Raw genomic sequence first — 27,947 nt, 5'->3', positions numbered from 1 at the left:
GAAAACAAAACAAAACAAAACTGTGAAATAGGAGGAAAGCCAGAAGAGAGTATTGCTACTATGTTCCAGAGAAAAGATAACAACGAGGAAGAAAGAGTAACAGTGTCAGATGTAATAGATAAATTAAGAAGCATTAAGACTGAGAAAATACCATCTGGTTTGGCATTATCTTTCCTCTTTAAACCCTCCCCACCTCCAAAATTCCCTATTACTATAAAGTTCACCATCACTCTCCCAGTCCCCGGGTCTACCAATCTAAACAACATCTTCTACTTTTGTCTCTCACCCTACTCCACCAATATACTGGTTGCCAAGACCTATTTGACCTTTGTAACAACTCTTGAATGTGCTTTCTTCTCTCTCTAATGTTTCCAACACTCTGGCACAGGCCCTCATCACCTCACACTAGGACTATTGGGTCTGCTCACTTCAAGTTTCCCCGTTCCAATTCAACTTCCATTAAGTAACCAGTCATTTTTCTAAAACAGATATCCAACCATATCACTCCCCTAATCAATAAACTTCCAATCATCTCTAATCAAATAGAAAATTATCTTTTTCAGTGTTGAAAGCCCTTCATAACCTACCTCTTACCCCATTTCAGTTTTTTTACACCTTATTCTCCTACACCAGTGATGCTGGCCTCCTTGCTATTCCATGAACATACACTTCTCAGCTGTGGACATTTTCTCTGATTGTTCCCCATGCCTACAATATTTTCCATCCTGGTCTCTGCCTCCTGGTTTCCTGTCAGTTTCAACTAAAATCTTATCTTCTTTATAGGAAGCCTTTCCCAACCTTTTAATTCTAATGCCTTCCTCCTTTGTTTCTTAGTTATGCTGTATATCCCTTGTCTGTACATATCTGTTTACTTATTGTCTCTCTCTTTGTATTGTGACTTTTGAGGACAGGGTATGTCTTTTTCTTCTTTTTGTATCCCCATAGCTTAGTACAGTGTTTGGCATGAAAAGTGCTGAATAAATGCTTATTGATTAATTAACCTTTGGTACCTTTAGTAGAATAGTTTTAGTTGAGTGTTGAGGTCAATTCAAACTGCAAAGGGTTAGAGAGTGAGGGAGAGGAAAGAACCTGGAGGATGATTGAGACAATGATAGACAATGTGTAGAAAAGGTAGAGTTGCTCAAAACTCACTTTGCTTTTATTTCCTCTACAAAGGAGTGTAATCTTTGAACTGAAAAAGGACAAAACAAGAATAAATAAAGTGGATGTGATAACCAGGATAAGTAAAGAGATAGTAAGAGCCTATCTAGTTGCCCCTATTGCATTTCAAGTCACTGGACCCAGACAAACTAAGACCCAAAGCACTGAAAAAACTGACATATAGTCATAATGAGCCACTCTCAGTAATTTTTAAATGATCATAGAATATGAAAGAAGTTCTCCAGGTCGGGAAAAGGCTAGAGGGTCTCCTTATTTCAAAAACAAAAACAAAAAAATAGCAAAAATGATGAGAAAAGAATGGAGTCTGCCAACTATAGGCCAATGAGTTTAGCTGTGGTTCCTAAAAGGCTTCCAGAATTTATTATTAAAGGAATGATATGTGAGCTAGAAAAGGGAAGTACTATTCACAAAGATCCAGGTCAAGAACAAGTCCAGATAGACTAGCCTCATTCACCTTTTTGATAATTACCAGACTTATAGATCAGGGGAAGGTTGGATACAGTTTACCTTCATTTTAGCAATGATTTGACAATTCCTCTCATGCTATTCTTGTTGCTTTTTTAATTATTTTTTAAATTGATTTTTAGTTTTTAACATTCACTTCCATAAGATTTTAAGTTCCAAATTTTCTCTCCATCTCTCCTTCCTCCCCCAAGATAGTGTATAATTTAATATAGGCTCTTCATGCACATTCCTATTAAGCCTATTTTCACTTTAGTCATGTGATAAAGAAGAATTAGAACCAATGGGAGAAACCGTGAGAAGGAAGAAACAAATGAACAAAAAAAGAGAAAGTGCAATTGCAATGCAAATCTTCATTCAGGCTCCATAGTTCTTTTTCTGGATGTGGACAGTGTTTCCATCATGAGTCTTTTGGAGTTGTCTTAGATCCTTGCATTGCTGCAAAGAGATAAGTCTGCTAAAGTTAGTTATCACACAATGTGGTTGTTACTGTGTACAATGTTTTCCTGGTTCTGCTCACTTCACTCAGCATCTGTTCATATAAGTGTTTCCAGGTTTTTCTGAAGTCTGCCTGCTCATCATTTTTTATAGCATAAAAGTATTCCATTACATTCATATGCCACACCTTGTCCAGCCATTCCCCAACTGATTGGAATCCTCTCAATTTCCAATTCTTTGCCACCACAAAAAGAGCTGCCATAAATATTTTTTGTACATGTGGGTCCTTTTCCTATTTGTATGATCTCTGTGGGATACAGGCCTAAAAGTGGCATTGATAGTCCAAAGGGCATGCACACTTTTATAGTTTTTTGGGAATAGTTCCAAATTGCTTTCCAGAATGGTTGGATAAGTCCACAACTCCACCAACAATGTATTAACAATGTATTAGTATTCCAATTTTCCCACATCTTCTCCAGCATTTATCATTTTCCTATTTCTTTCTATTCTTGTGAGAAAAGATATAGATGAGATGATAGGTTAGATTCAGAATTAGTTAAATAATTGGAACCAAAGAGTGTTTCTTAATAATTTGCTGTTCACTTGGAAGGTGGTCTCCACTGTAATGCCTATATTTGGCCTTTAAAAAACTCAGCAGAATTAAATATTTTATCAGTATTTTGGATAATGACACAGATGGCAGGCTTAAAAAAAGTTTTCAGATGCTAAGAGTTTAAAGAGATAACTGACATGTTGTATGACAGAGACAAGATTTAAAAAAAATCTCAGAAGGATAAAATATTATTCTATAACTAATAGATTGGAATTTAATAACTATAAGTTGAAAGTCTTAAACTTAGGTTAAAAAAATTTACTTCACCAGTATGAAATAGGGGATACATGGCTAGACAGAAAATTATATGAAAAATATTGAAGTTTTAGTGGACTTCATGCTAAATTTAATAATGATGTGGTAGCCAAAAAAGTTATGCTGTTTTAGACTGCATTAAGAAAGGCATAATGTCTGGTAGTAAGTAGCTGCTCTGTCTTGGTCAGAGCACATTTGAAATATTGGGTTCAGTTAGACACTACATTTTAGGAAAAGTATTAGAGCTTGGAAAGGCTCTAAAGGAGGACAACAAGATTGGTAAAGGACCTGGAGTCATGCCATATGAGGATTGATTAAAGACCTGGAGAAGTTTAGTGAAGAAAAGAGAAGATATAGTGGGGATGTGGCAGTTGCCTAAAGTATTGGGAGGACTGTCATATGGAAGAGAGATTAAGCTTGTTCTGTTTGGCACCAGAAGGAAGAATTTGAAGCAACAGGTGGAAATTATAAAGAAACAGATTTAGATTTGATACAGGGGGCAAGGAACACTTTCTATTATAGGAATGAATAGAAAGAAAATCTAATTACCATGGGAAGAAGGTATTATTATGGAAGTAGAATCAACAAGACACGATAATTTAGTTGATGATTGTGGAACTAGAGAAGAAAGAGAAAAGGTATACTCCAAGGTAATGAACCTGTTTGAATGGAAGTATGTGGTTCCTTTAATAGATATATAGAATTTTGGAGAAGGGAGAATATTTTTGGGGAGGGAAAGATGCCACATGAGGGTAAACATGTGTTTGAGTTGACTATAAGACGTACTGTTAGATTTGTCTAAAAGGCAGTTAATGATGTGGGACTGTAGCTCAGGAGAAAGATTAGGGATGAATTTCTACTTGACTATGATAGGCTTGCAGTAGGATTAATGGGAAGGTACAGAGAGGCAAATTTATATCTGACGTAAAGAACTTCCTATTTAAGCTATTCAAGTGGGATAGAATGATTCTGGAACTAGTATGTTTTCCCTCAATGAGCATATTAAAACACATACTGGAAAACTACTATTCAGGTCTATTTTAGAACAGATTCTTATTTGGGTATGGTTTGGACTAAATGACCAACTGGGAGCAATAATCCTGACTCCTGAAGTTCATTAAATAAAAGTAAGCAAGTATTTATTAATTAGGTATTTCCAATGTGCCAGGGACTTTGGTAGTTCTAAGAATTGTAAAGTTAAGAAAAAAAAATTCCCAAATTCCACTCTTAAGCAACTGAAATCCTATTGTGTGAGAACACATATGGATATATAAATATAAGGATTACTTATACTTCAATTCTCTCAGTTGAGGTAGTTACAGAAGGCCAAGAATGTGACCACAAGATCCTTGAATTCACTGACCCAGAAGCAGCAGCAATGAACTACTCCTGGGAATCCAGTAATCCAAAGCTGATCACAGGCTTGCAGTAGCCTCTTGACCCCTTTCAGGCAAAGCCAGTCATTATGAGCCATGGTGCAGAGTAGACTGGGCAAAATGATGTCACTGCTAGAGGAGTACATGCAGGGATCCCAAATGTAATTAAACTTCAGTAGTAATGGCAGGTCCTAGTTTTGTTTATTGTTCAATAGTTTTCTTACTCACAATTATGTTAATCTCTCTTTTGATTTTCAGTTTTTCCAATTTGGTGTTTAACTGGGATTTTTAATTTGCTCTATTTTTTATTTTTATTTTTTTAATTTCATGCTCAATTCTTTGATCTCTTCTTTATTTTATTGATGTAAGAATTTAGAGATATAATATTTTCCCTAAGAACTGTTTTGGCTGTTTCCCATAAATGTTGGTATGTTGTCTCATTGTTGTTATTCTCTGTAATAACATTGTTGATTGTTTCTGTGATTTGTTCTTTGACCTACTCATTCTTTAGGATTAGATTATTTAGTTTCTAATTATTTTAATCTATCTTTCCATGGCCCTTTATTGAATGTAATTTTATTGCATTATGACATGGGAAGGATGCATTTACCTTAATTTTCTGGATTTCATTGTGAGTTTTTTATGCCCTAAGAAATGGTCAGTTTTTATGTAGGTGCCATGTACTACCAAGAAAAAAAGAAGTTCCTTTCTTTTTCATTCAATTTTCTCCAGAAGTTTATCTTATATAACTTTTACAAGATTCTACTTGACTCTTTAACATCTTTCTTGTTTATTTTTTATTTGATTTATCTAGTTCTGACAGGAGAAAGTTGAGGTCCCCTACTAGTATAGTTTTACTGTCTATTCCTCCTGGAACTCATTTAACTTCTTTAAAAATCTGGATGCTATACCATTTGGTGCATATATTTTATATTGATATTACTTCATTGTCTATGGTACCTTTTGGCAAGATGTAGTTTCCTTGTTTATCTCTTTTAATTAGGTCTGTTTTTGTTTTTGCTTTGTCTGAGATCATAATTGCTACTTGGTAGCAATTTTTTTAATCTCAGCTGAAGCACAATAGAGTATGCCCTAGCCTCTTAACTTTACTCTCTCTCTCTCTCTCTCTCCCTCTTTGTGTGTGTGTGTGTGTGTGTGTGTGTGTGCTTCAAAAGTGTTTCTTGTAAGCACCACATTATAGGGTTCTCACTTTTAATCCACTCTATCACCTTCTATTTTATGAGTGATCAGTTATGATGATTAACTATGTATTTGCCTCCATAATATTTTTCTTTGTTTCTCTCTGTCTCTGTCTGTCTGTCTGTCTGTCTGTCTGTCTGTCTCTCTCTCTCTCTCTCTCTCTCTCTCTCTCTCTCTCTTTCTCCTTTCACTCTGCTCCTCCTTACAAGTGTTTAGCTTATGATCACCACCTTTGCCAATCCTCCCTTTTTAAAAAATTCAGTCACCCCCTCTTCTTGTTTCTCTTCCCTACTATTTCCCTATAGGGTAAGATAGATTTCTATACCCAATTGATTGTGTATATTATTCCCTCTTTAAACCAATTCAATGAAAGTAAGGTTCAAGCATTGCCTGCCACCCCATATCATTCCCTCCACTATAATAGGGCTTTTGCACCTCTTCATGTGAGGTGATTTACCCCCTTTTACATCTCCCTTTTCTCTTATCAGTACAATTTCCTTCCTTCCTTCCTTCCTTTTCTCCTCCTCCTCTTTCTTCTCCTTCTTCTTTTTCTCCTCCTTCTTCTTCTCCTTCTTCTCCTTCATCTCCTTCTTCTCCTTCATCTCCTTCTTTTTCTTCATCTCCTTCTTTTTCTTCTTCTTCTTCTTCTTCTTCTTCTTCTTCTTCTCTTCTTCTTCTTCTTCTTCTTCTCTTCTTCTTCTTCTTCTTCTTCTTCTTCTTCTTCTTCTTCTTCTCCTTCTCCTCCTCCTCCTCCTCCTCCTTCTTCTTCTTCTCCTTCTCCTCCTCCTCCTCCTTCTCCTCCTTCTACAGATAACCAGTAAGAATACAAGTGCCTTCTAGTTTTGTGCAATGCATTCTGACTGTAGAGATGGGAGCAAAAAAAGGGAGGGAGAAGCTAAGAATTTGAACTTTTTTGTTTTAAAGAGAATTTTTTTTCAATTACATGTAAAGACATTTTTAACATTTGCTTTTATATAAAATTTTGAGTTTCAAATTTTCTCTCTCCGTCCCTTCCCTCCTGCCCTCCCTAAGATGGTAAGCAATTTAATCCAGGTTATATATGTGCAATCATGTAAAACATATTTCCATTTAAGTCATGTTGTGAAAGAAGAAACAGACTAAAAGAAAAAAAAACATGAAAACATAAAGTGAAAATAGTATGCTTTGATCTATTGGATCATTATGTTGCTGAGAAGAATTAAATCAATCATAGTTGATCATCACACAATGTTGCTGATACTGTGCACAGTGTTTTCCTGGTTTTGCTCACTTCACTTTGCATCAGTCCATGTAAGTGCTTCTAGGTTTTTCCGAAATCATCCTGCTTGCTATTTCTTATAGCACAATAGTATTCCATTGCATTAATATACCCCAACCTGTTCAGCCATTCCCCAATTGATGGGCATCCCCTCAATTTCCATTTATTTGCCACCACAAATATTTTTGTACATGTAGGTCCTTTTCCCTTTTCATTATCTCTTTGGGATACAGACTTATTAATGTTTTTTTTTTTCTAGATCAAACATGTAAACTCAATTTTGTAGCCCTTTGGGCATAGTTCCAAATTGTTCTCTGGAATGACTGGATCAGTTCGCCACTCAACCAACAGTACATTAGTGTGTCAATTTTTCCACATCTTCTAGAACATTTATAATTTTCCCTTTCTGTCATATTAGACAATTTGATAGATGTGGGTGGAAGCTCAGAGTTGTTTTAATTTGTATGTCTATAGTGATTTGGAGCATTTTTTCATATGACTAAAGATTTCTTCATCAGATAATTTCCTGTTCATATTTTTTGCTCATTTATCAATTGGGGAATGAATTATATTCTTATAAATTTGACTCTGTACTTTTTCTTTTAGAAGTGGTCTTTTTTTAATTTTTGAAAGTTTTTTTTATTATTTATTTAATATTTTTAGTTTTCAGCATTGATTTCCACAAGATTTTGAATTACAATTTTTCCCTCATTTCTACCCTCACCCCCCTCCAAGATGGCATATATTCTGATTGCCCTTTTCCCCAGTCAGCCCTCCCTTCTGTCACCCCACTCCCCTCATTTCCCTTTTCTCTTCCTTTCTTGTAAGGCAAGATAGATTTCTATGCCCCATTGTCTATATATCTTATTTCCCAGTTGCGTGCAAAAACTTTGTTTTTTGAACATCTGCTTTTAAAACTTTGAGTTCCTAATTCTCTCCCCTCTTCCATTCCCACCCACCTTCCCTAAGAAGGCAAGCAATTCAACACAGGCCACACACGTATCACTATGTAAAACCCTTCCACAAAACTCATGTTGTGAAAGACTAACTATATTTTGCTCCTTCCTATCCTATCCCCTTTTATCCAGTTTTCTCCCTTGACCCTGTCCCTTTTCAAAAGTGTTTGCTTTTGATTACCTCTTCCTCCCATCTGCCCTCACTTCTATAGTCCCCCTTTTTTAATCTCCTTGCTCCCTCTTTGCTGTGGGGTAAGATACCCAATTGAGTGTGTATGTTATTTCCTCCTCAAGTCAAATCCGATGAGAGCAAGATTCATTCATTCCCCCTTACCTGCCCCCTCTTCCCTTCCAATGAACTTTTTCTTGTCACTATAATGTGAGATAATTTACCCCATTCTATCTCTCCCTTTATAACTCTCAATATATTCCTCTCTCATCCCTTAATTTGATTTTATTTTTTTAGATATCATCCCTTGATATTCAACTCACCCTGTGCCCTCTGTCTATATATATGTATATTCCCTTCAGCTACCCTAATACTGAGGTCTTATGAATTACATGTGTCTTCTTTCCATGCAGGGATGTAAACAAAACAGTTTAACTTTAGTAAGTCCCTTATGATTTCTCTTTCTTGCTTACCTTTTCATGCTTCTCTTGATCCTTGTGTTTGAAAGTCAGATTTTCTATTCAACTATGGTCTTTTCACTGAGAAAGCTTGAAAGTCCTCTATTTTATTGAAAATCTATATTTTGCCTTGGAGCATGATACTCAGTTTTGCTGGGTAAGTGATTCTTGGTTTTAATCCTAGCTCCATTGACCTCCAGAATATCATATTCCAAGCCCTTCAATCCCTTAATGTAGAAGCTGCTAGATCTTGTGTTATCCTGATTGTGTTTCCACAATACTCAAATTATTTCTTTCTGGCTGCTTGCAGTATTTTCTCCTTGATTTGGGAGCTTTGGAATTTGGTGACAATATTCCTAGTTTTCTTATTGGGTCTTTTTCAGGAGGCAATTGGTGGATTCTTTCAATTTCTATTTTATCCTCTGGCTGTACAATATCAGGGCAGTTCTCCTTGATAATTTCTTGAAAGATGATATCTAGGCTCTTTTTTTTTATCATGGCTTTCAGGTAGTCCAACAATTTTTAAATTATTTCCCCTGGATCTATTTTCCAGGTCAGTGGTTATTCCAATGAGATATTTCACATTGTCTTCCATTTTTTCATTCCTTTGTTTCTGTTTTGTAATATCTTAATTTCTCATAAAGTCACTAGCTTCCACTTGCTCCAATCTAATTTTTAAGGTAGCATTTTCTTCAGTGGTCTTTTGGTCCTCCTTTTCCATTTGGCTAATTTTCCCTTTCAAGGCATTCTTCTCCTCATTGGCTTTTTGGAGCTCTTTTGCCTTTTGAGTTAGTCTGTTTTTAAGATGTTATTTTCTTCAGTATATTTTTGGGTCTCTTTTAGCAAGTCATTGACTTTTTTTCATGGTTTTCTCTTATCACTCTCATTTCTCTTCCCTATTTTTCTTCTACTTCTCTTACTTGCTTTTCCAAATTCTTTTTGAGCTCTTCCATGGCCTGACACCAATTCATATTTTTCTTGGAGGCTTTTGATGTAGGCTCTTTGAGTTTGTTAACTTCTTCTGGCTGTATGTTTTGGTCTTCTTTGTCACCAAAAAAAAGATTCCAAAGTCTGAGTCTGAATCTGAGAGCATTTTCACTGCCTGTTCATGTTCCCAGCCAACTACTTGACCCTTGAGGTTTTCGTCAGGGTATGACTGCTTGTAGAGTAGAGAGTACTTTGTCCCAAGCTTGAGGGGATACGCTGCTGTTTTCAGAGCTATTTTTATACAACCAGCTCTGCCACACCATCACTCCTCCTTCCCCAAGAACCACCAACCTGGACCTGATGAAAATCTTCATCAGGCTCTGCATTCCTGCTCTGATCTGTCACTTAATTCCTCCCACCAGCTGGGCCTGAGGCTGGAGGCAACTGCAGCTGTAGCTCTGGAAGCAGCCTCACAGCAGCACCAGTTTCGCTGCCCCCAGGGTGGTGGCTGATCACAAACTCCTTTCACTCTGTCCCAGCAGGTTTTCCCACTAACCTTCTCTGTTGTCTTTGGCATTTGTGGGTTGAGAAGTCTGGTAACTGACACAGCTCACTGATTCAGGGTGCTACTTCTCTTCTGCCCAGCTCCTGGTCTGGTTGGTCCTGGTGTGCCCCATGCTTGGCTCTGCTCCACTCCGCTCCCAGCTCCATGTGATAGACCCTTCCTAGCTACTATCCAGGCTGTGCTGGGCTGGAGCCCTGCTTTCCTTTGCTATTTTGTGGGTTCTGCATTTGTAGAATTTTTTCAGAGCCATTTTTTATAGATGTTTGGAGGGACATGGGGTGGAGCTTAAGCAAGTCCCGGCTTTCCAGCCACCATCTTGGCTCCACCCCCTCTAGAAGTGAAGACTTTATCAGGCACACTTGCTATAAAAATTGTTTCCCAGTGTTCTGTCTTCATTCTGACTTTGGCTGAATTGATTTCATTTGTGCAAAACCTTTTTAATTTAATATAATCAAAAATACCCATTTTGTATCTCTTAATGCTCTCTACCTCTTATTTGGTCATAACTTCTTCCCTTCTCCATAGATTTGACAGGTAAACTATTTTTTGTTCTCCTAATTTGCTTATCACTTTTTCTGTCTAAAACATGTACTCATTTTGACCTTATCTTGGTACATGGTGTAAGATGTTAGCCTATACCTTGTTTCTGCTACATTGTTTTCCAGTTTTCCCAGCGGTTTTGTCAGATAGTGAGTTCTTATCCCAGAAGCTGGTATCTTTTGGTTTATCAAACAGTATACTACTATAATTATTTACTACTGTGTCTTGTTTGCCTAATTTATTCCACTGACCCACCGCTCTCTTTTTTTAGCCAATGACCGATAGTTTTGGTGATTGCTGCTTTATAATATAGTTTGAGATCTGGTTCAGCTATGCCACCTTCCTTTGTATTTTTATCATTAATTCCCTTGATATTCTTGACCTTTTGTTCTTCCAGATGAATTAAGTTATTATTTTTTAACTCTTTAAATTATTTTGGTAGTTTTATTAGTATGTCACTGAATGACTTTAAACTCTTAAGACTAAAAAAGAAAAACAACAACTTTGCCTTTGAATTTTATATGTGTTTTTTCCCAAGGAGATACAAACTTGTTTCATTCAGTTTTCCTCCCCAACTTGTGTAGTTAAGGAGGTAATAAAAAAACTGAAATTTGGAGGAATTGAAGGGAAGTTGATGTGGTGATAGTGATGTTGGTTGGTAGTAGGGGTGTATAGGTGTATGGGGATCTCTATATCTGTGTGTTTCTGTATCTGTATGAAATTGATGGAAACCACATAAATCTAAATAATAAAAAATATATCATGAGAGATAATATTAGAAAGGTAGATTGGACTCAGGTTAGAGAAATCTTTGAACTAGAACTTAAAGGATTTATACTAGGAAAATCAGGTGAAGGTTTCATTTTGGAGCAGGAGAGGAAAGTTGATAAGTTCAGTTTGGGGAATCTTGAGTTTGAGTTGGCATTCAAGAAACTATACCTAGCAAGCAAGAGGGAGTGTCACTGGAACTGAGAGAATTCAAAACTGAAGCCTAGATATGGGAGTTATTTCCATGCTGTTCATGGTAATAAGAAAGAGACTTTGACTTGAGCTTTGAAAAATGTGCAAGATTTATATGGAATGAAGGGTAGGGGAAAGGAATTCTGGTATAAGGATACAACAAACTATAGACAGGGTGTGTTTGTAAAATGGGAAGGAAGCCAATGTGGTTAGAACATGTAGTTTATTGAGAAGCAGTGATTAATAACATTAGATTTTTAGCATCAGGTAGAGGGGTTTAGTCTAAAGGCATAGAAAATATAGTCATGGAAGCTCTTTGAGTGCAGAAATATACTAATTGATGCCTCATCTATCTGCATGAATTTTATTCAAGTGTTTTATAACAAAACAATCCTTGGTCATTTTTTAAAAAAATAGAATGAGAATGTAATTAGGAATTAATAAGCAAGAGATGCTTTGGGATGGTTGACAAAGCATTTGTAAAAGGGCCATATTAATATCACCAAAGTAAATGTAACTGGCATGGGGATCACAATATGAGCAGCAGAGCTTTTGGAAACCTTGCAGTGCTTTATAAATTTGAGTTATGACTAGGATCAGAAATTTCACTGGGACTTTAGAACGCATATATTCCTAATGTTTCATTTTACAGATGAAGAAGTTGAGGTATAGAAAGGTGAAATAATTTACCTGTGGTCCAACAGGTTTTAAATGGCAGAGCTGAAATTTGAACCCACGTACTCTGATTCTAAAACCATTGTTCCTTCCATTTTATCATGCTGATTCTATCCTCATCCAATTAGAGTGACTGAGTGGTTTTTTTGCACAACTATACCTTAGACCTGTTGTTTGAGCAGCACAACACAAAGTCAATAGAGATGAAGAGAAATGGTACAGGAATGTGAATTGGGTGTGGTGTCAGTGACACTGTACTAATGTGTCATCTGCATGTGTCATGTGTTAATATGCCTTCTCTCACCAAAGAGCCAAAGATAACCAACCACTCATTATGCTGTCTACAAATATAGACCTGGCAAAAGACCTAAAGGGATTTTTAAACAGTTGTTTGTTGTGTCCTTCCATAAACCACACATGTTAATAACAATAGACTTGAAAACTTAAAGAAGTAACTTTCCTTGGGGAAAATTTTTATATTATTGTTATTAGTCAAAGAATTTTCATATAAGTCAGAGCCAGAAATCTTAACCAGCTTAGGAGTTGTCTTTTGTTATAAGGTTTTGGCAAATGGGACAGATTCTTAGATTTTTCTCAAATATGTAGGAAAGTACAGTAAGGATTACAATAACCACAGTCATAGTAGCCTAGCCACCGGCATTTCAGAGTATTGACAGCATGATTTATTATATCTTACCACCCACTCCCTCCCCATGCCCAACACACTACACATGCACATTATTACTCAGCTTTTTACTCAGTTATTATACTACTTCTCCTTTCCTTGTAGTCATATCTGCTCCTCTGTCAACCTTGTCACATAATCACTAAATGTCAATATTTCTATAACAACCAATTGTACATCTTACTAGAGTTGGATGTTAAATTCTCCTCCTCTTGGTGAAATAGATGAAAGGAATCATTATATTGTGACCACCATCCCTACGATTGCACAAACTATAGATTTTGGAGAAGACTTTCAGGAGGATCTAAGAAAAGTAGAATCACAATACATAATCATTATCTTCTACAAAGTCTGTATTAGGAGCATTTAGTAATTTTTTAAAGCAAATGCATGACAGACATTTTGAATATTTTACAGACTATATGCAGTAATAAGTGGAAAAATAAATCTGGAGGCATTCCAATCATATTTTTTTTTGGTCAAATAGATATAAACCAAAAGACCCAGGGACAATGGGATCTTCTATTTCGACTTCTGGTTGCATTATCCTATAGAATACTGCAATTGATTAGCTTAAACAAAAATGCCAAAGAATAAATCAAATATTACCCATTCCCTGCAAGTAGACTGAAAGCACCCAAAGGACAGCAACCATGCTTTTACCTCTTTTTTTCCCCAATAATACTTTGTGCCAAGTATTCATACAGGTACTCAGAGATATCTGTTGAATATTGGTGATTGGCAAGTGATTAGATGCAAAGTCTCATCTCCAAAGATTCCCAAAGTCAGTCTAATACTTATTTTCAGTTAGTCTTTAATATAGGAGTTTTTCTTACTCTTCCCAAACTATACCTTGCACACCTTTACTGATAAGTTCATTGACTCTTCCCTAAGAGTTTTTATGACAGATATGCAAAACATATGCATACCCTGAATACCCTAGTCACAGCAATTACAACAAATTCATTTTTTTTCACTTTGCTAATTTAGCTGGACACTTGTTACGATGCTTCCTTTTTTTTCTATTTCAGTCGATGACCTCAAAATAAATTCTTATTTTTAAAAATGAAATAAAAATATCACTCCTATTTTACCTTTATTTCCTACCTACTTAAATTTGGATATGCATTCTATTAAATATATTTACATTGAATATCACTGGATTTGTGCTTACTTTGTATTGGGATAGTAAAATAGACCTGGGAAGGACCTCAAAAAATCTCCTAGCAAGTGATTCTCTAAAATGATCTATGGTAAATGCACATTTTATTGTTTCCTCAACTATCTTCAGTGCTGTGGCTTCTTTCCACAGTCTACTGTAGTTTTTAATCACCCTTTTAGTCAAAACAGCCTTATATCCAACATAAATCATTCTGCTTTTAATTTAAGCTAATTCAAATTATTTCTTGTTTGGTCTACTGCAGAGAACAACTGATAAGCATCTTCCTAATAAAATATCTTCATATTCTTGAAGGAAGTAGTCAAATTATCCCTTATCCTTTCCTTCTTCTGCATCAATAACCTAAATTCCATTAACAGAATTCTTTTTAATGTAACACTTTTAAATAGCAAGTAAACAAGGTGGAATCACAACAAAAACAGAAGAAATTTTTTAAAAGAATTATCAGAACCTACTATGCTAAGAAAACTGAGACCACAAAAGAAAACATCACTTCCAAAATATTAAACACCCAAGGTAACAGAAGATCTAATAGACATCTTAAATAATTCAGTATCAAAAAAGAAATAGAACTAATTGTAAAAGTACTAGCACAGGAAAAACAAAACAAAACAAATAAAAAATTTCTGCTCATGATGGATTCACAGAATTCTATCATTTTTTTTTTTAGACCTAGGCACAGAGTAGGTAATGTTCAAATTTGGCCTCAGACATTTACTAGTTGTGTCAACATGGGTAAGTTACCTTATTTTTATCTGCCTCAGTTTCCTTAATTATAAAATGAGAATAAGAGAGGCAGCGCGAGTCCAGCCGACCGCGGAGAGCGAGTGATTGACCGAGCGCAGGGCTGCGGGCCGAGTCGGTGCACGTTTCCAGGATTCAGCATGGGTGACGTGGAGAAGGGCAAGAAGATCTTCGTGCAGAAGTGCGTCCAGTGCCACACGGTCGAGAAGGGGGGCAAGCAGAAGACCAGCCCCAACCTCCACGGGCTCATAGGCCGCAAGACCGGCCAGGCCCCGGGCTTCTCCTACACAGACGCCTACAAAAACAAAGGTATCGTCTGGGGAGAGGACACGCTGATGGAGTACCTGGAGATCCCCAAGAAGTATATCCCCGGAACCAAGATGATCTTCGCGGGTATCAAGAAGAAGGGAGAGAGGGCAGACTTGATAGCCTACCTGAAACAGGCCACCAATGAGTGATGGCTGCCTGCCGCCTTATTTATTATGAAAAAGAGAGGTCTCCGGAGGAGATTTCTTGTCTTTGTTACATGTATCATAACAACCCTATTTAAATTGTTTTCAAACAGAGATTTTTGATCATGAATCGCTGTTTAAAATTCTTGTTCAGCAGTACTAATAAAGGAATGGTCATGATTACAGCCACAACCAAGCTATCACTTTTCTCTTTCCTTTAAAAGATTAGGGACTTTTTATCAGGCAATGTGCTCCACCTCTGTCTTGGAAAGTTTTGATTGAATCTGGCTGCTTTTACTAAACAATAGGGAAAGCCTGCTTGAAAGAAACTTTCATAAGACCTTTTTACCTGTGGTATGTTTAGGGGTGGGGGGTTATCTTTTGGAAAAAGTTGTGCCCCTAACTTTCCATGCATTAACAGCTTAATTACGGTGATTTGATTAAATAATCCTTTTAAATGGTCAAAAAAATAAAATAAAATGAGAATAATAATAGAACTCACTTCCCAGAGTTGTCAAAAGGTTCAAATGAGATACTTTCACAGTGTTTAACACAAAGCCTGGGAGACTGTAAGCACTTAATAAATATTTGTCCCCATTCTCCCTTAAAAATAATTAATATCAGTACTACACAAATTGTTCTTCAAAACCAAGAAAGTGCTCTGCTAGACTTCTTTGTAGACCTAACTCCCTACAAAGCAAAGGCATAGACAGATCTTTTTAATGTGCAGAGCACCTATCTAAAGCAAATTAAAGTACCTAATGAAATAATGATAGATAAGAAACTTCCTCAATAAATAACAATAGTAAAGCAAGGATGACATTTATTTGCTATATCACTGGTTATGTTCTCAAAATGATAACAATAACAATAAGATGAGAGAAAGAAGTTAAAGTTGTAAAAAATAGGCAAGGAAGAGATGAAACTATCCATATTTGTTGATAACCTGATGGTTTACTTAGAAATTCCTGGAAATTAAAGATTCTAATTAAGAAAATTAATAGTTTTAACAAAATTTAAAACTATAAAATAAATCCACAGGTGTCAAAATCATATTTATATTAAAATTATAAAGTCTAATAGATGATAATAGAAAGGAAATCTTATTAAAATGCTTTGCTTATAATAAAAATTAAAATGCTACCTAAGCCAATTTATAGTTGTAATAGTGTATTGTTGCTAAAGCTGTGAATTAGTTCAACCATTTTGGAAAGCAATTTGGAATTCTGCAATAAAATGATGAAAATTTCCATAGTCTTTAAACCAATGATTCTACCTCTAGCCATATTCCTTAAAGGGATCATTGATAAGAAAAAAAAGCCCCCACATACTCCAAAATACTAATTGCATTATTTTTTTGGGGGGGGAGGCATGATATTTATGAGCAGGAAATAAAGTTGATGCCCATTGACTGGGGAATGACTAAACAAATTATAGCATATGGATATAAGCAAACATTACTATCCTTAAGAGATAACGAATAAAATATGATGAATACAAAGAAGGATGTAAAGACTCACATGAACTGATGTACAATGAAGTAAGAAGAGGGAAAAATGTATACAATAGCTATAACAATTTACAGGGAAAGAATAATAACCACAAACCAATTGAAAATAGCTCCAAAGGAGAAATGTAAGACGATTTCTCTGCCCCTTTTTTTGCTAAGGTGAAAGATGCACAAACATGGAACATACTTTTTAAATGTATTTATGGATGTATATATACACATATACATATATACATATACACAGATGTATATATATTTTTTCTTTTCTTTTTTTAAAACTTCTTTTAAAATATTTTTTTATTACACCTGATGACTCTTTGGGAAGAAGGATAGGGAAGGAAGCTGGGAGAAATATTGGCAATGTAACAAGAAAAGATAATAAAAGAACGTATTTTTAAAATGTATAACAGCGTCGTCAATCCTCCTTGTCAGAGCTCCAAACAGTTCAGGTTTAAGGACCAAGTATCCATAGGGAGCAAACTATCTTATTGTCAAAGTATATAATCAAATCTAAAGTGGTAATAGAAGAATAAAATAAATAGAAAATAAATAAATAAATAAATGAAATAGAAAAATAGAAATAAAAATAATAGAATATAATAGAAATAGAAAATAATAGAAATAGAAATAATAGAAAAAGAAATAGAAAATAATAGAAAAATAGATTGAAAAGCTAGAATTTAAAATAGTCTCAAAGAACGTGTCAAAAACAAAGCCAATTTAACTCTATTAGTCATTAAAAAGTATATTTACCAGTCAATAAATAAGTTAAAGTTTACAGAGTGCATCTTCCATGCATTATAGAAGAAAGAACAGTTCCCTTTCGCTGTAGGACTGATAGGGTTTACTTGTTCCAGAACTTTAGTTTTTCTGCATCCAACATTCCCAGATTAAAGTGAATTTAAGTTTAGGCCATGGATGGTTGTAGATTGTCCCATCACTCTAGAAATTCCACAGGTTGTGGCTGTACTTACCTAATTCTAAGAACAGTGATACAAACTCATGGTTGGGGACTAGATCTTAAAGATAAAATTATCTTTTTTCCCTTCTCTGTAGATTTTGATTTTTCATGAATTCCATTTCTGAGCTAGGATTATATTTTCTCCATCAATGAGAATAAAGTACCGGGAGTGTTGGCATTCCCTGCAGTTTCTGCAACTGAAAAGGCCAAGGCTTGTGGATTTCTTGAGTTTGGGAGTTCTGAACTGCAGTAGGGTTAAAGCCAATCAGGTGTCCACATCAAATATGCCACCAATATGATGAGCCCCTCGAAGCTGGGCGACACTAGCTTGCTTAAGGAGGCTTAAACAGGCCCAGGTTGGAATCAGCACAGTTCTAAGCTTCCATGATGATCAGAATGGCATCTGCCATATGACTAGTCACTGCACTTTCAGCCAGGGAAATATAGAGGGATCCAGTCTCCAGTTTTACCTCCCTGAAATCCAATCCAAGAAAGAAAGAAAGAAAGAAGGGAAGAAAGAAAGGAAGGAAGAAGGAAATAAAAATGAAAAAAAGAAGGAAAGAAAGAAGGAAAAGAAAGAAAAAAGAAAAAAAGAACAAGCAGCACTCTGTAGAGATAGATAGTATTACAATACTTAGTATACACGTAGATATGTGCAAATACACACACAATCCTTTCTTTATTGGAATCTCAGATGGTGTCTTATGTTCCCCTGCTCCAGTGAAGAAAGGAGGTAGTATCAGTAGATAAGTACATTCCTATGACAGAATCAAATCTGATGCTGGTGGAAATTCTACATTTGGACCACTTGAATGATATCTTTGTGGGTATATTAAACTAAATAAATAACTGAGAACAAATCCAAAGAACATGTCACCTCAAAAAAGTATCAAAGATCAGTCTTTCATATATCCATAACTCTTCTGAATGCAACATGTGTTACCATCCTTTTATTTGAGCATCAAGCATCATTTCCCCTTTTTCATTGAACTGAAGAACAGATACAAATATAGTTGCTTCTACATTTTACACATAACAAAAAGAGCTTTTGAATAATAATTGACATTATTATTATGCTTTGTTAGTTACTCCTATAGAGTATGTGCCCACAGGTATTATTTTTATTTTAAGAAAACTAAAGTTGAAAGAACTTAGATGATAACACATTTAGAAATAAACAAAGAAAGGATTTGAATCCAGTTCTATTTGGTCTTCAAGTCCCACATTCTTTTCAATATATTATACTGATTTTTTGTCATTATTTATGTTGAGACAAAAAATCAAAGAATGAAGATGGTGTCTATTTTCTTAGACTGAGACACTGATTATGGAGAGTAGAGAGAAAGCAGAGCTATTTAATTCTTGTTAAACTACTATTTTCCCTACCAAGGAGAATCATGTTCAGCCTTATGCAAAAGTAGTTATGAGAAATGAAGTCCAGGGTAAATTAAGAGCTCTTAGCTGCCTCAGTGTGTTCGAGTTGCCAAGCCTGTGAACTACATCCTATGATGCTAGACAACGGTGAATGATTGACAAGGAACTGTCAAGGACCCTTAGAAATTTGTGAAGGTTAGTAGAGATCAGAAAATACTTTCCTGGTTTTCCAAAATGAGAATAAAATGAATTCTTCCAAATTGGTGACCTAGACTGTTGCCACTGACAAAATTCTAGATTTATTATTAAAGGGATGGTAGGTAAGTATTTAAAAAGAGAAACAGTGATCATTATGATGAAGAAAGGTATGATCAAGAACAAGTTATTCCAGACTATTTTCATCTCATTTTTAATAAAAAAGTTATTAGGTTCATATATCAGAAACATTCCATACAAATTCTTTATATGTATTTATTTTTTTAAAAAGTACTGTCAAAATATTTTTGTGGACAAGGTAGACAGATGTTTGTCTGAACAATAGCACAGTTAGTTGGATTTGGAAGTAGTTGTATGACTGATGGATTGATGTGAACTTAGAAATTTTTATGTAGTATTACAAGGCTTTATCCTCATTCCAATTCTTTTCCAATAATTCCAATAATTATATCAGTGATTTGAATGAGGTCATATCCAAATGATTATTAAATTTACAGATGATGTGAAGCTAAGAATGATAATTAGCATTTTAGATGACATAGTCAGGTTCCAAAAAAAGTTCATTATGTTAAAATTATGAGAAGAACCTAATAAGAGGAATGTGAATTGTGATAAATTGAAAGTTCCACATTTGATAAAAGTCAGATGTACTGGGGAGACATGCCCAGATAACATTTCTTGTAAAATCTTGCCTGAGGATTTTTGTGGCTTAATGTTCAGCATGAGTGATTGATGTGACGTGGGAAAAATGTTGTGAGGGTGATCTTATGTTACATAAGTGGGAAAAAAGTGTCCAGAATTAGGGTTGTTTTAGCTTCACTGTATTCTGCCGTTTTCAGAGCACACCCAGAGACTAGTTTCCAGCGATTACGAGCATCACATCTTACAGAGCAGTGCCTAGCATTTTAATGCCTGGGACAAGATGTTGGAAGGGGTGTTTTGGTAGTAGGTGGGAGGAAACCTTGGGGAGAGGCCTCAGGACACAAGTTTCTTTGGTGAGATGAACCATGAGAAGTAACCTATGGAGAAACAGGGGCACCAGAACACCCTAGTCTATTGCTGGAGAGGGCACCACCAGGAGAGAGAGTGATGTGGATTAGGCTGGGAAAGAGATCACCTACCCTGCAGGAATGACGCATGCTATCACTAGGCCATCACGTCAAGTCAGTATAGCAATTTTTAGAATGCAGTTGTAATCACATAGTGGCAGCCCATTCCCCAGAAAGAAAAGCCTGATAATCTAGATCCCTCAATATCTGAGAGAAGGCAGAAGTCAAAGGAAAACCAGAAGATTTGTCCTGAAAGGATCATTTTAAAAAGAAAAACTGAGGGTGTTTACTCTGTAGAAGAAAGGCATTTGGGGAAAAAGGAATAATAGCTATACTTAAGAATTTTAAAACTCATCATATAGAGGAATAATGCAATTTTAAATTGCCATAAAAAGGAAAAAAAATAAAACCAAAATATTCCTTAAAATTAATTAGAAGTAAAATTGGGATAAACTGAATATCTTCCGATGGCACCTTAATGAGCGCTTACGAGAGAATTATTGTGGAGGGAATTATTGCTTCAGTAAGAGTCAGACAAAATGACCTCTGAGTTTTCTCAATTCTGAGATTTTAAGTCCCACAAAAATGTCCACATGGATTTGTGTGTGTGTGTGTGTGTGTGTGTGTGTGTGTGTGCGTGCGTGTGTGTGTGATTAAAGTTTTCACTTTCTTGATCATGACTGACTACAGCAAAGACTTCAAGGAAGATATTTTCTGAATTTGCTTTCCCCAACTTGATTTTGGCCAAGCAAGGCTCAGAAGGGGGCAAATAGAAATGCTGATGTTCCAAGTATGGGAAATGCAAGGCTTGGTGCTAAGCACTTTGGTTGTGTGGTTGAAAATTTCCCATAAATCTTAGGTCTGCAGTCTAAGTACACTTAAGCTCACTTTTAGAGGCAAGCATGAAAGTAGGCACTGCTACAATTTCACTCAGAGCTCTAAGTCAAGCTTTCTGGGGAAGAATTTTACTGTTAAATTGAATCAGCTCTTCACAGTAATCAAACCAAGGAAATCCCCCAAATATTCCATGAGAGTAAAGCCTCTCATTTTGGTCTGCACGGTGCTACTATTCTACAAAGTCATTTTCTTATCAAACTATAAATTTGGGAGCCCACACTTGTATTTTAAGATGATATCTATGAACATTTTAATTCGGTTAAGACCAAAATAATGATAAACAAGGATAATAGTAATAATCCCTTTCCCCAAAGAGTCCTAGAAATCCTAATTTACCGACTGGTAGCTACTTTCACTAAGTAGAAATACAGTAATTTAATAATCTTAGCATAGCAGTTTTCACTAAAGAAAATTAACTAATTCATTATTGCTTATAATTTGCTGAGGCATAGCTGCCATATTTGTAAAATCAGCAGGTTCGGGGGGGGAAATGCAAGTTTTTAAATGAATGTTCTTTTCCCCCCCAAACACACAAATGATACAATTACTTAGCTCCCTCTAGTGCCAATTTCTAATATAAACTCTGCAGTAATGACCATATTCACCATGTAATCTTGGAGCAAATTAAAAATTCAGTTGGCAATAATTAACTGGTGAACCCCCAAAGGGTTTAGCAGATTGAGATGATTGGATTGGAACTGAGTAAGATTCATCTGGTGACACTATAACAAAGGAAGGTCAGACTTAGGCTTTTGGCAGCATTAAAGTAATGGTGTCACTTTTCAAATGTTGTTGATCCCAGAGATGCCAATAAAGAATAACAAGCAATGGGTGGTAATAGAAAGAATAGTTAGTCTAGTCATGGTGTTGACCTTTGTATGCCACCAGTTCAAATAAAATAACCTTATTTCATTTGGTGGCTGGGGTACTGCTCTAGCTTTGAACATATGACAAATATTGAGATTTAAGGACAAAAATTGTCCTCTAAGATGCATTGTACTAGTAAGTTACAGGTGAAAACAATAACTTGCACATTTTTTTTTGTTTTTCAAACAGTATACACACATATGTGCACATATATATATATATATATATATATACATATATACTATATTCGTTCTTATTTGAGTGAGATGTCCAACTTACTAAAATAAATACCTAACATTTTAATTGTCTTTTAGATCTTCCCCTTGGATTGAAATACATCTTTTTACATGGCAGTTTACCTTCAATCAAAAGGAACTTTCATTACTAGACTGTTTAAAGAATATACTGCTGGGAAATGTATACTCAAGGGAACACTTCTTCAGAGACTAATGCAAACGAGTGACATGAATAAAATTTCACTAAAGAAGGGTTCCTGAGATTGATGAATTTTCTAAAAAGAATCTGAATTATTTTCACAACCATGGACATTGAAATGAGCAATGGATCTGAAGCAAGAGGACCCAGATTCGCAACTGTTAGTATGCTACCTATGTGATTTGGGCAAGCCATTTTATGACTCTGGGCCTCAGTTACAACATCTGTTAAATGAAGGTGACAGATCAGATTATTCCTAAAGTCCTCTCCAATTGTAAATCCTATGAAGTGCTTCCAATGAAAGCATATGGACTCACCGGGTGTAAAACAAACAAACAAAAACCCCACAACTTGGACAAAACTTAGGTGGTTTTGAGAATATTCAGACATCTATACTAAAAAATCAGAAGACTGACAGTTATTCTCAATTGACTTAAGGAAACATAGTTTTCTAAATCCCAAATAAACAGCAATTGTTCAGATTTTCAGGGCACTCTAAGACTTACCATACACTTTCCTAAAATCAGCTGGGTGTGGCAGGTCATGGAAGCATCATTGTTCTTATCCTAATTTCACAGTTAAGAAAACTGCCTTTGAGGAGTTAAGTGATGACAGTAAATGACAGGGCTGAGATATAAACCTTGGGTCTTTTGTTTTGAGAGGCAATCTGGAGTACTGGATGGGGCAATATTAGACTTGGAGTCAGTAGGACCTGGGTCCAAATTCTGCCTCAGATACTTATTAACTGTGTGACTCTGGGAAAATAATTTAACCTCTTCCTTTGAACTGGATGCCCCATAGATATCTTAAACTAGACACTCATAATTGAAATTGTTATCTTTTTGCCCCCAATGCTAAGCTCTTACAAACTTCTCTGTTTTCATTTAGGGCACTAGCATCTTCTCAGTCACATAGGCTCAAAGCCTAAGTATCATTCTCTATTCCTCACTCTCTCACACCCCAATCTATTTCTAAGGCCTATTGATTGTTTCCTTCATAGAATCTCTCATTCACATCCCTTCTCTCCCCTGATATTGCCACAGCCCTGATACAGACCCTTATCACCTCATACCTGGACTATTACAATTATCTTCTGGGTGGTTTCCCTACCTTAAGTCTCTCCCCACTCCAATCTATCCTTCACTCAATTATCAAAGTATTCTTTATGAAGCAAGGTGCTGACCATTTCATCTATACTGTGTTTAAATTCCACTGGCTCCCTACTACTTCTGGGATCTATGGCTTTTGGAGCCCTTCATAACTTGTCCCTTCCAGTCCTTCTCTTTCTTCTTCATCTTATTCATTCCCCTTTAAAAAACCATGCAGGGATACTGGCCCCTTTCCTACTCTTTACACAAGACATTCTTCTCTCTCCCTTTCCCCACTTTTTAGCTTCCCTGGTTTCCTTCATATCTCAATGAAATCCTGTCTTCTGCAAGAAGCCTTTTCTAGTCATCCTTCTTAATGCTAATGCCTTTCCTCTCTCCAATTTATCCTGTATGTATCTTGTTTTTTACATTGTTGTACACAGATTGTGTCACTTACCAGATAGCAAGCTTCTTGAGGGCAGAGACCATCTTTGCCTTTCTTTTTAGCCCCAGGGAGAAACAGCATCAACAAAGAAGCAAAAGAAAGAGAGAACACGCAGGAAGGAGTGGTCAGTGATTGTAAAAGTTGCAGTAAGATCAAATATGAGTACTAAGAAAAGTGTATACATTAAGAGATTTTTGAGAGGTAACCTTGGAGAGAGCAGTCTCTTTCAAATGATGGTACCAGTGTCCAGATTGCAAAGGGCAGAGGAGATGGAGGTAGCCAAGACAAACTATTTTTTCCCTAAGAATTAAAAAAGGCTATCAGAAATTTCTAGTTCTTTAAATATACCTTTTATTTATTTTTAAAATATCTGTTTTTGACAGAATGAAGTTAGATTCTTGGTTAGAGGATCACAGAATATTAATACTGAAATATCTTTATTCTTCATTTGCCCTTGTTTTGTGGTCCCCTCTGGCTATGTACCCCTTATCAGGATGTTTTATTGCCTACATTCATAATTGAAGGAAATGCTAAATTTTCTATTAGGGACTATTGAAAATTTGTGTTTTTTTCCATCCATTTCATGGACTCCTCTAAAATCATGGATCTTAGAACCTCTCTATGCTTTAAAAACACAACCATAAAAAGAAGCCATAGTCTGTGTTTGGGAGAAAAATAAACATTTTCATGAATGAAGGTAAGGTGTATTCTCCATCCTCTTCTTGTGCTTGGAAGGCAGATTTGAGATTTTTAAGAGGAAGGAAATTTGCATGAGAAACCTGATCTGATAATACATTTCAAGGAGGTTTTTTCATTCCAATATTAGGATATATTTATTGTGGAATATTAACCAGCCTTTATTAATGAGTACAAATTATAAGATCGACAGCATGAACATTGTTCTAAACATAAAGTTGATTTGAGCCCTCCTTTGTAGGTTTATTCTTCAGAACTATAACATCCTGTAACAACTTTGAGTCATGCTGAAATGATACAATTCTTACATCTGAGAACAAGAAAATCTGCTTTAAAATCATCCCACGTTTCACATTATCCCATATGAAAAAGTTCAAATTTTAAAATCTTGGCCAAGACCCATAAAGCAAAACGCCTCCAACCTCAAAGGCTGTCTGCTTTGAATATTATCTTTCAATGTTTTCTCTCTAAAAGCAATGTGCAGCAAGTAAGCTTCCCTTGGTTTATATTATGCCATGCAGTCCTATTATGCCACATGATCAACATAAAAATACATCCTTAATAAAAGGTTTATGCTAAAGCATCTAAAAGCTGACATGTGTAATGAAATGATCTTGCTAACAACTGAGTGTGTTCCCAATGAGCTGAACTGATGAATTGATGGGTATTGAAACTTAGGTGTTTTATAGCTAAATTATGCCCATAATTCCTAAAATGCATGATACTTTTTCAATATAGCAGCAACACCTGCTGCTAAGTACAAAAATGATTAGCCGCAAACGAACCTACTACAGAATATCAGACTGCATTTGTCCAAAGAAGAACTAATGGGAATTATGCAGATTGCTTTTCGTTCCCTGCTGAAGGCAACCAAGCTTCACATCAATAGCAAAATGAAAATATGACTCAAATATGAAACAATATGTATTGGAGACACAATTAAATCTATTTGTGATTATTTTAAAGCATGTTTCCTTTTTCATGTAATTATTTGGCAGCAAAAACTACAAATAAAGGTTTATAGTATTTCCTCAGTACCTGAATGACTTTACATATTAATCAATTACAGCCAGGATAGAGAGTTACCTTATTCCAAATCACGCAATGTGCTGAAATCTCACCAATGGACAGATACACATCAATAATACCAGTCAGTTTTTCTCAATGCTTTTACCACAATTAGATTTCAAGTTTTCCTTTCCTTAAATCTGTTTTCTATTGGTAACGTAGAATTAAATAATAGGTGTACTTGCCTAAGGCCTTCCAGATACTTAGAAAATGAATAATCTATTTTTACTCAGTTTTCACAGTATTAGACTCTAGGTTCATCTTAACATTAAAGAAATGAAAAGAAAGCAGTTCCTAAATGGGGGGAGATATGAACTGAGCACTCTTTAAGAATACATTTTTTTTTCCTTTATAGCTACATTGGAATGTCCTAGGATAATGCTTCCTGAATTCTAACAAACTAGCTAGTTTTTTTATTTGTTTGTTTTGGTGGTTGCATTTGAATTCATTTTTTTTCCCTGAAAGATCTATTATTTCATCGGTATAGAGACCTCCAGTTAATTTCCTCAGATCTTGCTTTGGAAATTGCATATTCGACTTGTATGGGATTGTGGAAAGATTGAATAAGGATAACAATGAGAATGATATGAACAATAGGTAACTTGTATCATTTTATGATTTGTAAAACATCTCATTTGTGTCATCTCACTCGAAACTCAAAACAATTTTACAATATAGATGATGTTATTATCTTCATTTTATAGAGGAAAAAACTGATGCTTAATGAGGTTAGGTGACCTGCCCAGCATCATATGGCTAGGAAGTGTCCTGATTTTAGTTCTTGACGCCAGGTCCAGAGTTTTATTTGCTTTACCCCCTAGCTGCCTCCTATCTAAATGACTGGCTCCAGGTCATACCTTCAGTGTCAAAAATAAGAATTGAAACCACTTATTTAGAGTGCTGGGGCAGCTCTCTGACCCTCAGTCATGGTAAAATCAGGTAAAGTCAAATGAGAGAATCATATAGAAAAGATGGAGTGACAAAATATATCAGATATTACCCAGCTATATCCCCACATAAGGAGGCCAACTGAGTGACTAACCAAAAGAGAAAATCATTTTTTTCCAAACTGAATATATTCATGACACATCTAAATTCTAATGCCTCAACATATGTCTCTAAAGTCAAAGATTTTAAAACTAAAGCTAAATCACCATGCTGAAAAGAAGAACTAGTTAGACATTGCTAAAATTTTAATATATCTTGCCCAAGTTCTAGGGATTGTCTTTTCTTATGTATCCCCTCTTAGACATGAGCAATCATAGAGATGGGTCATCTCATTTCCAAAAGCAACTAGAATTCTATGAAGCCAGAAGGGGAAGGTAGCTTTCCAGAACCACTCCAGGTTCATTCTGATCTCACTGTACACATTTATCTTGCACAGGAAACAAAGGCTCTTTGATGGTCTTCATTTCAAGCCATATGAGATTGCCCAAGGAAATATATATATCAATCTTATGGAAGGTAGTAAGAAAAAGGCAAGGTCATGAGCATGATTTAATGTGAAACAAAACAAGAAAGCAAAGTCCCATGAAAAAATGAGAAATTCTACTTAGACAGAAATGTTGCTAAATTAAGATACATTAAGATAATTTTTATTGCTAAGATACATATTCAGCAATTTTCTCTCTCTTTTATTTAACAGATCTTCTCTATGTAACTGTATATGATTATTTAAGGAAAACTATAAAGTGGAAAGTTTCACAATGTAAGCACAATCCAAATTCAAGACACAAATCTTGGAATTTGCCATTGTTCAGTATACTTGAAAGTGTTCTGTGAAGTCCAATTGAATCTAACTAAACACCAAAATAATTCATTTAATTCTGTAGCCATTCACTCCTATAATGAAAAGTTTTACATTCATTGTAGAGGGCAAGTTAGATTATTTAAATATGCCTTTAATAATGGAGGCTGACTTTTAACTGGTTTCTGCAAACCAACATATTGAAGAGCAGTCGCGACATCAGTTTATTGGGCATCCAGTTTAAACTTGTTAAGTAGCGAGTATTATTCTTCATTCTAAACGAAAGCACTAAGGAGAAATCATGGTCATCCATGGTGCCAGTTCTGCATATGCTAAACTCCTTACTGGAACAACTCAACTGCAAGTCTGAGTAATTGATTTAGTCACATATTCAGAACTTTTGCTTCTTATCCCATTAAAAGTAGCACTAATGAGCAGTGGCTGTGACCTTCCAGTGGGAAGCCACATGTGCCACAACCCCTCAATATTTACCACCCAA

At 35.6% G+C, this 27,947-nt stretch overlaps 1 protein-coding gene across 1 annotated transcript; it reads left to right on the top strand.

Moving 5' to 3' along the window:
* The first annotated feature begins 14,756 nt into the window (after positions 1-14,756).
* On the top strand, positions 14,757-15,158 carry LOC118838431 (cytochrome c-like). Its single transcript, XM_036745728.1, has one exon. It carries the CDS (start codon positions 14,784-14,786, stop codon positions 15,099-15,101), a length of 318 nt encoding a protein of 105 aa, XP_036601623.1. The 5' UTR covers positions 14,757-14,783; the 3' UTR covers positions 15,102-15,158.
* Positions 15,159-27,947: the final 12,789 nt, after the last annotated feature.

This window comes from Trichosurus vulpecula, chromosome 2 (genome assembly GCF_011100635.1).
Source record: "Trichosurus vulpecula isolate mTriVul1 chromosome 2, mTriVul1.pri, whole genome shotgun sequence".
In the NCBI taxonomy this organism is placed as follows: Eukaryota; Metazoa; Chordata; class Mammalia; order Diprotodontia; family Phalangeridae; genus Trichosurus; species Trichosurus vulpecula.
This window is presented reverse-complemented; position numbering and strand designations above follow the sequence as displayed.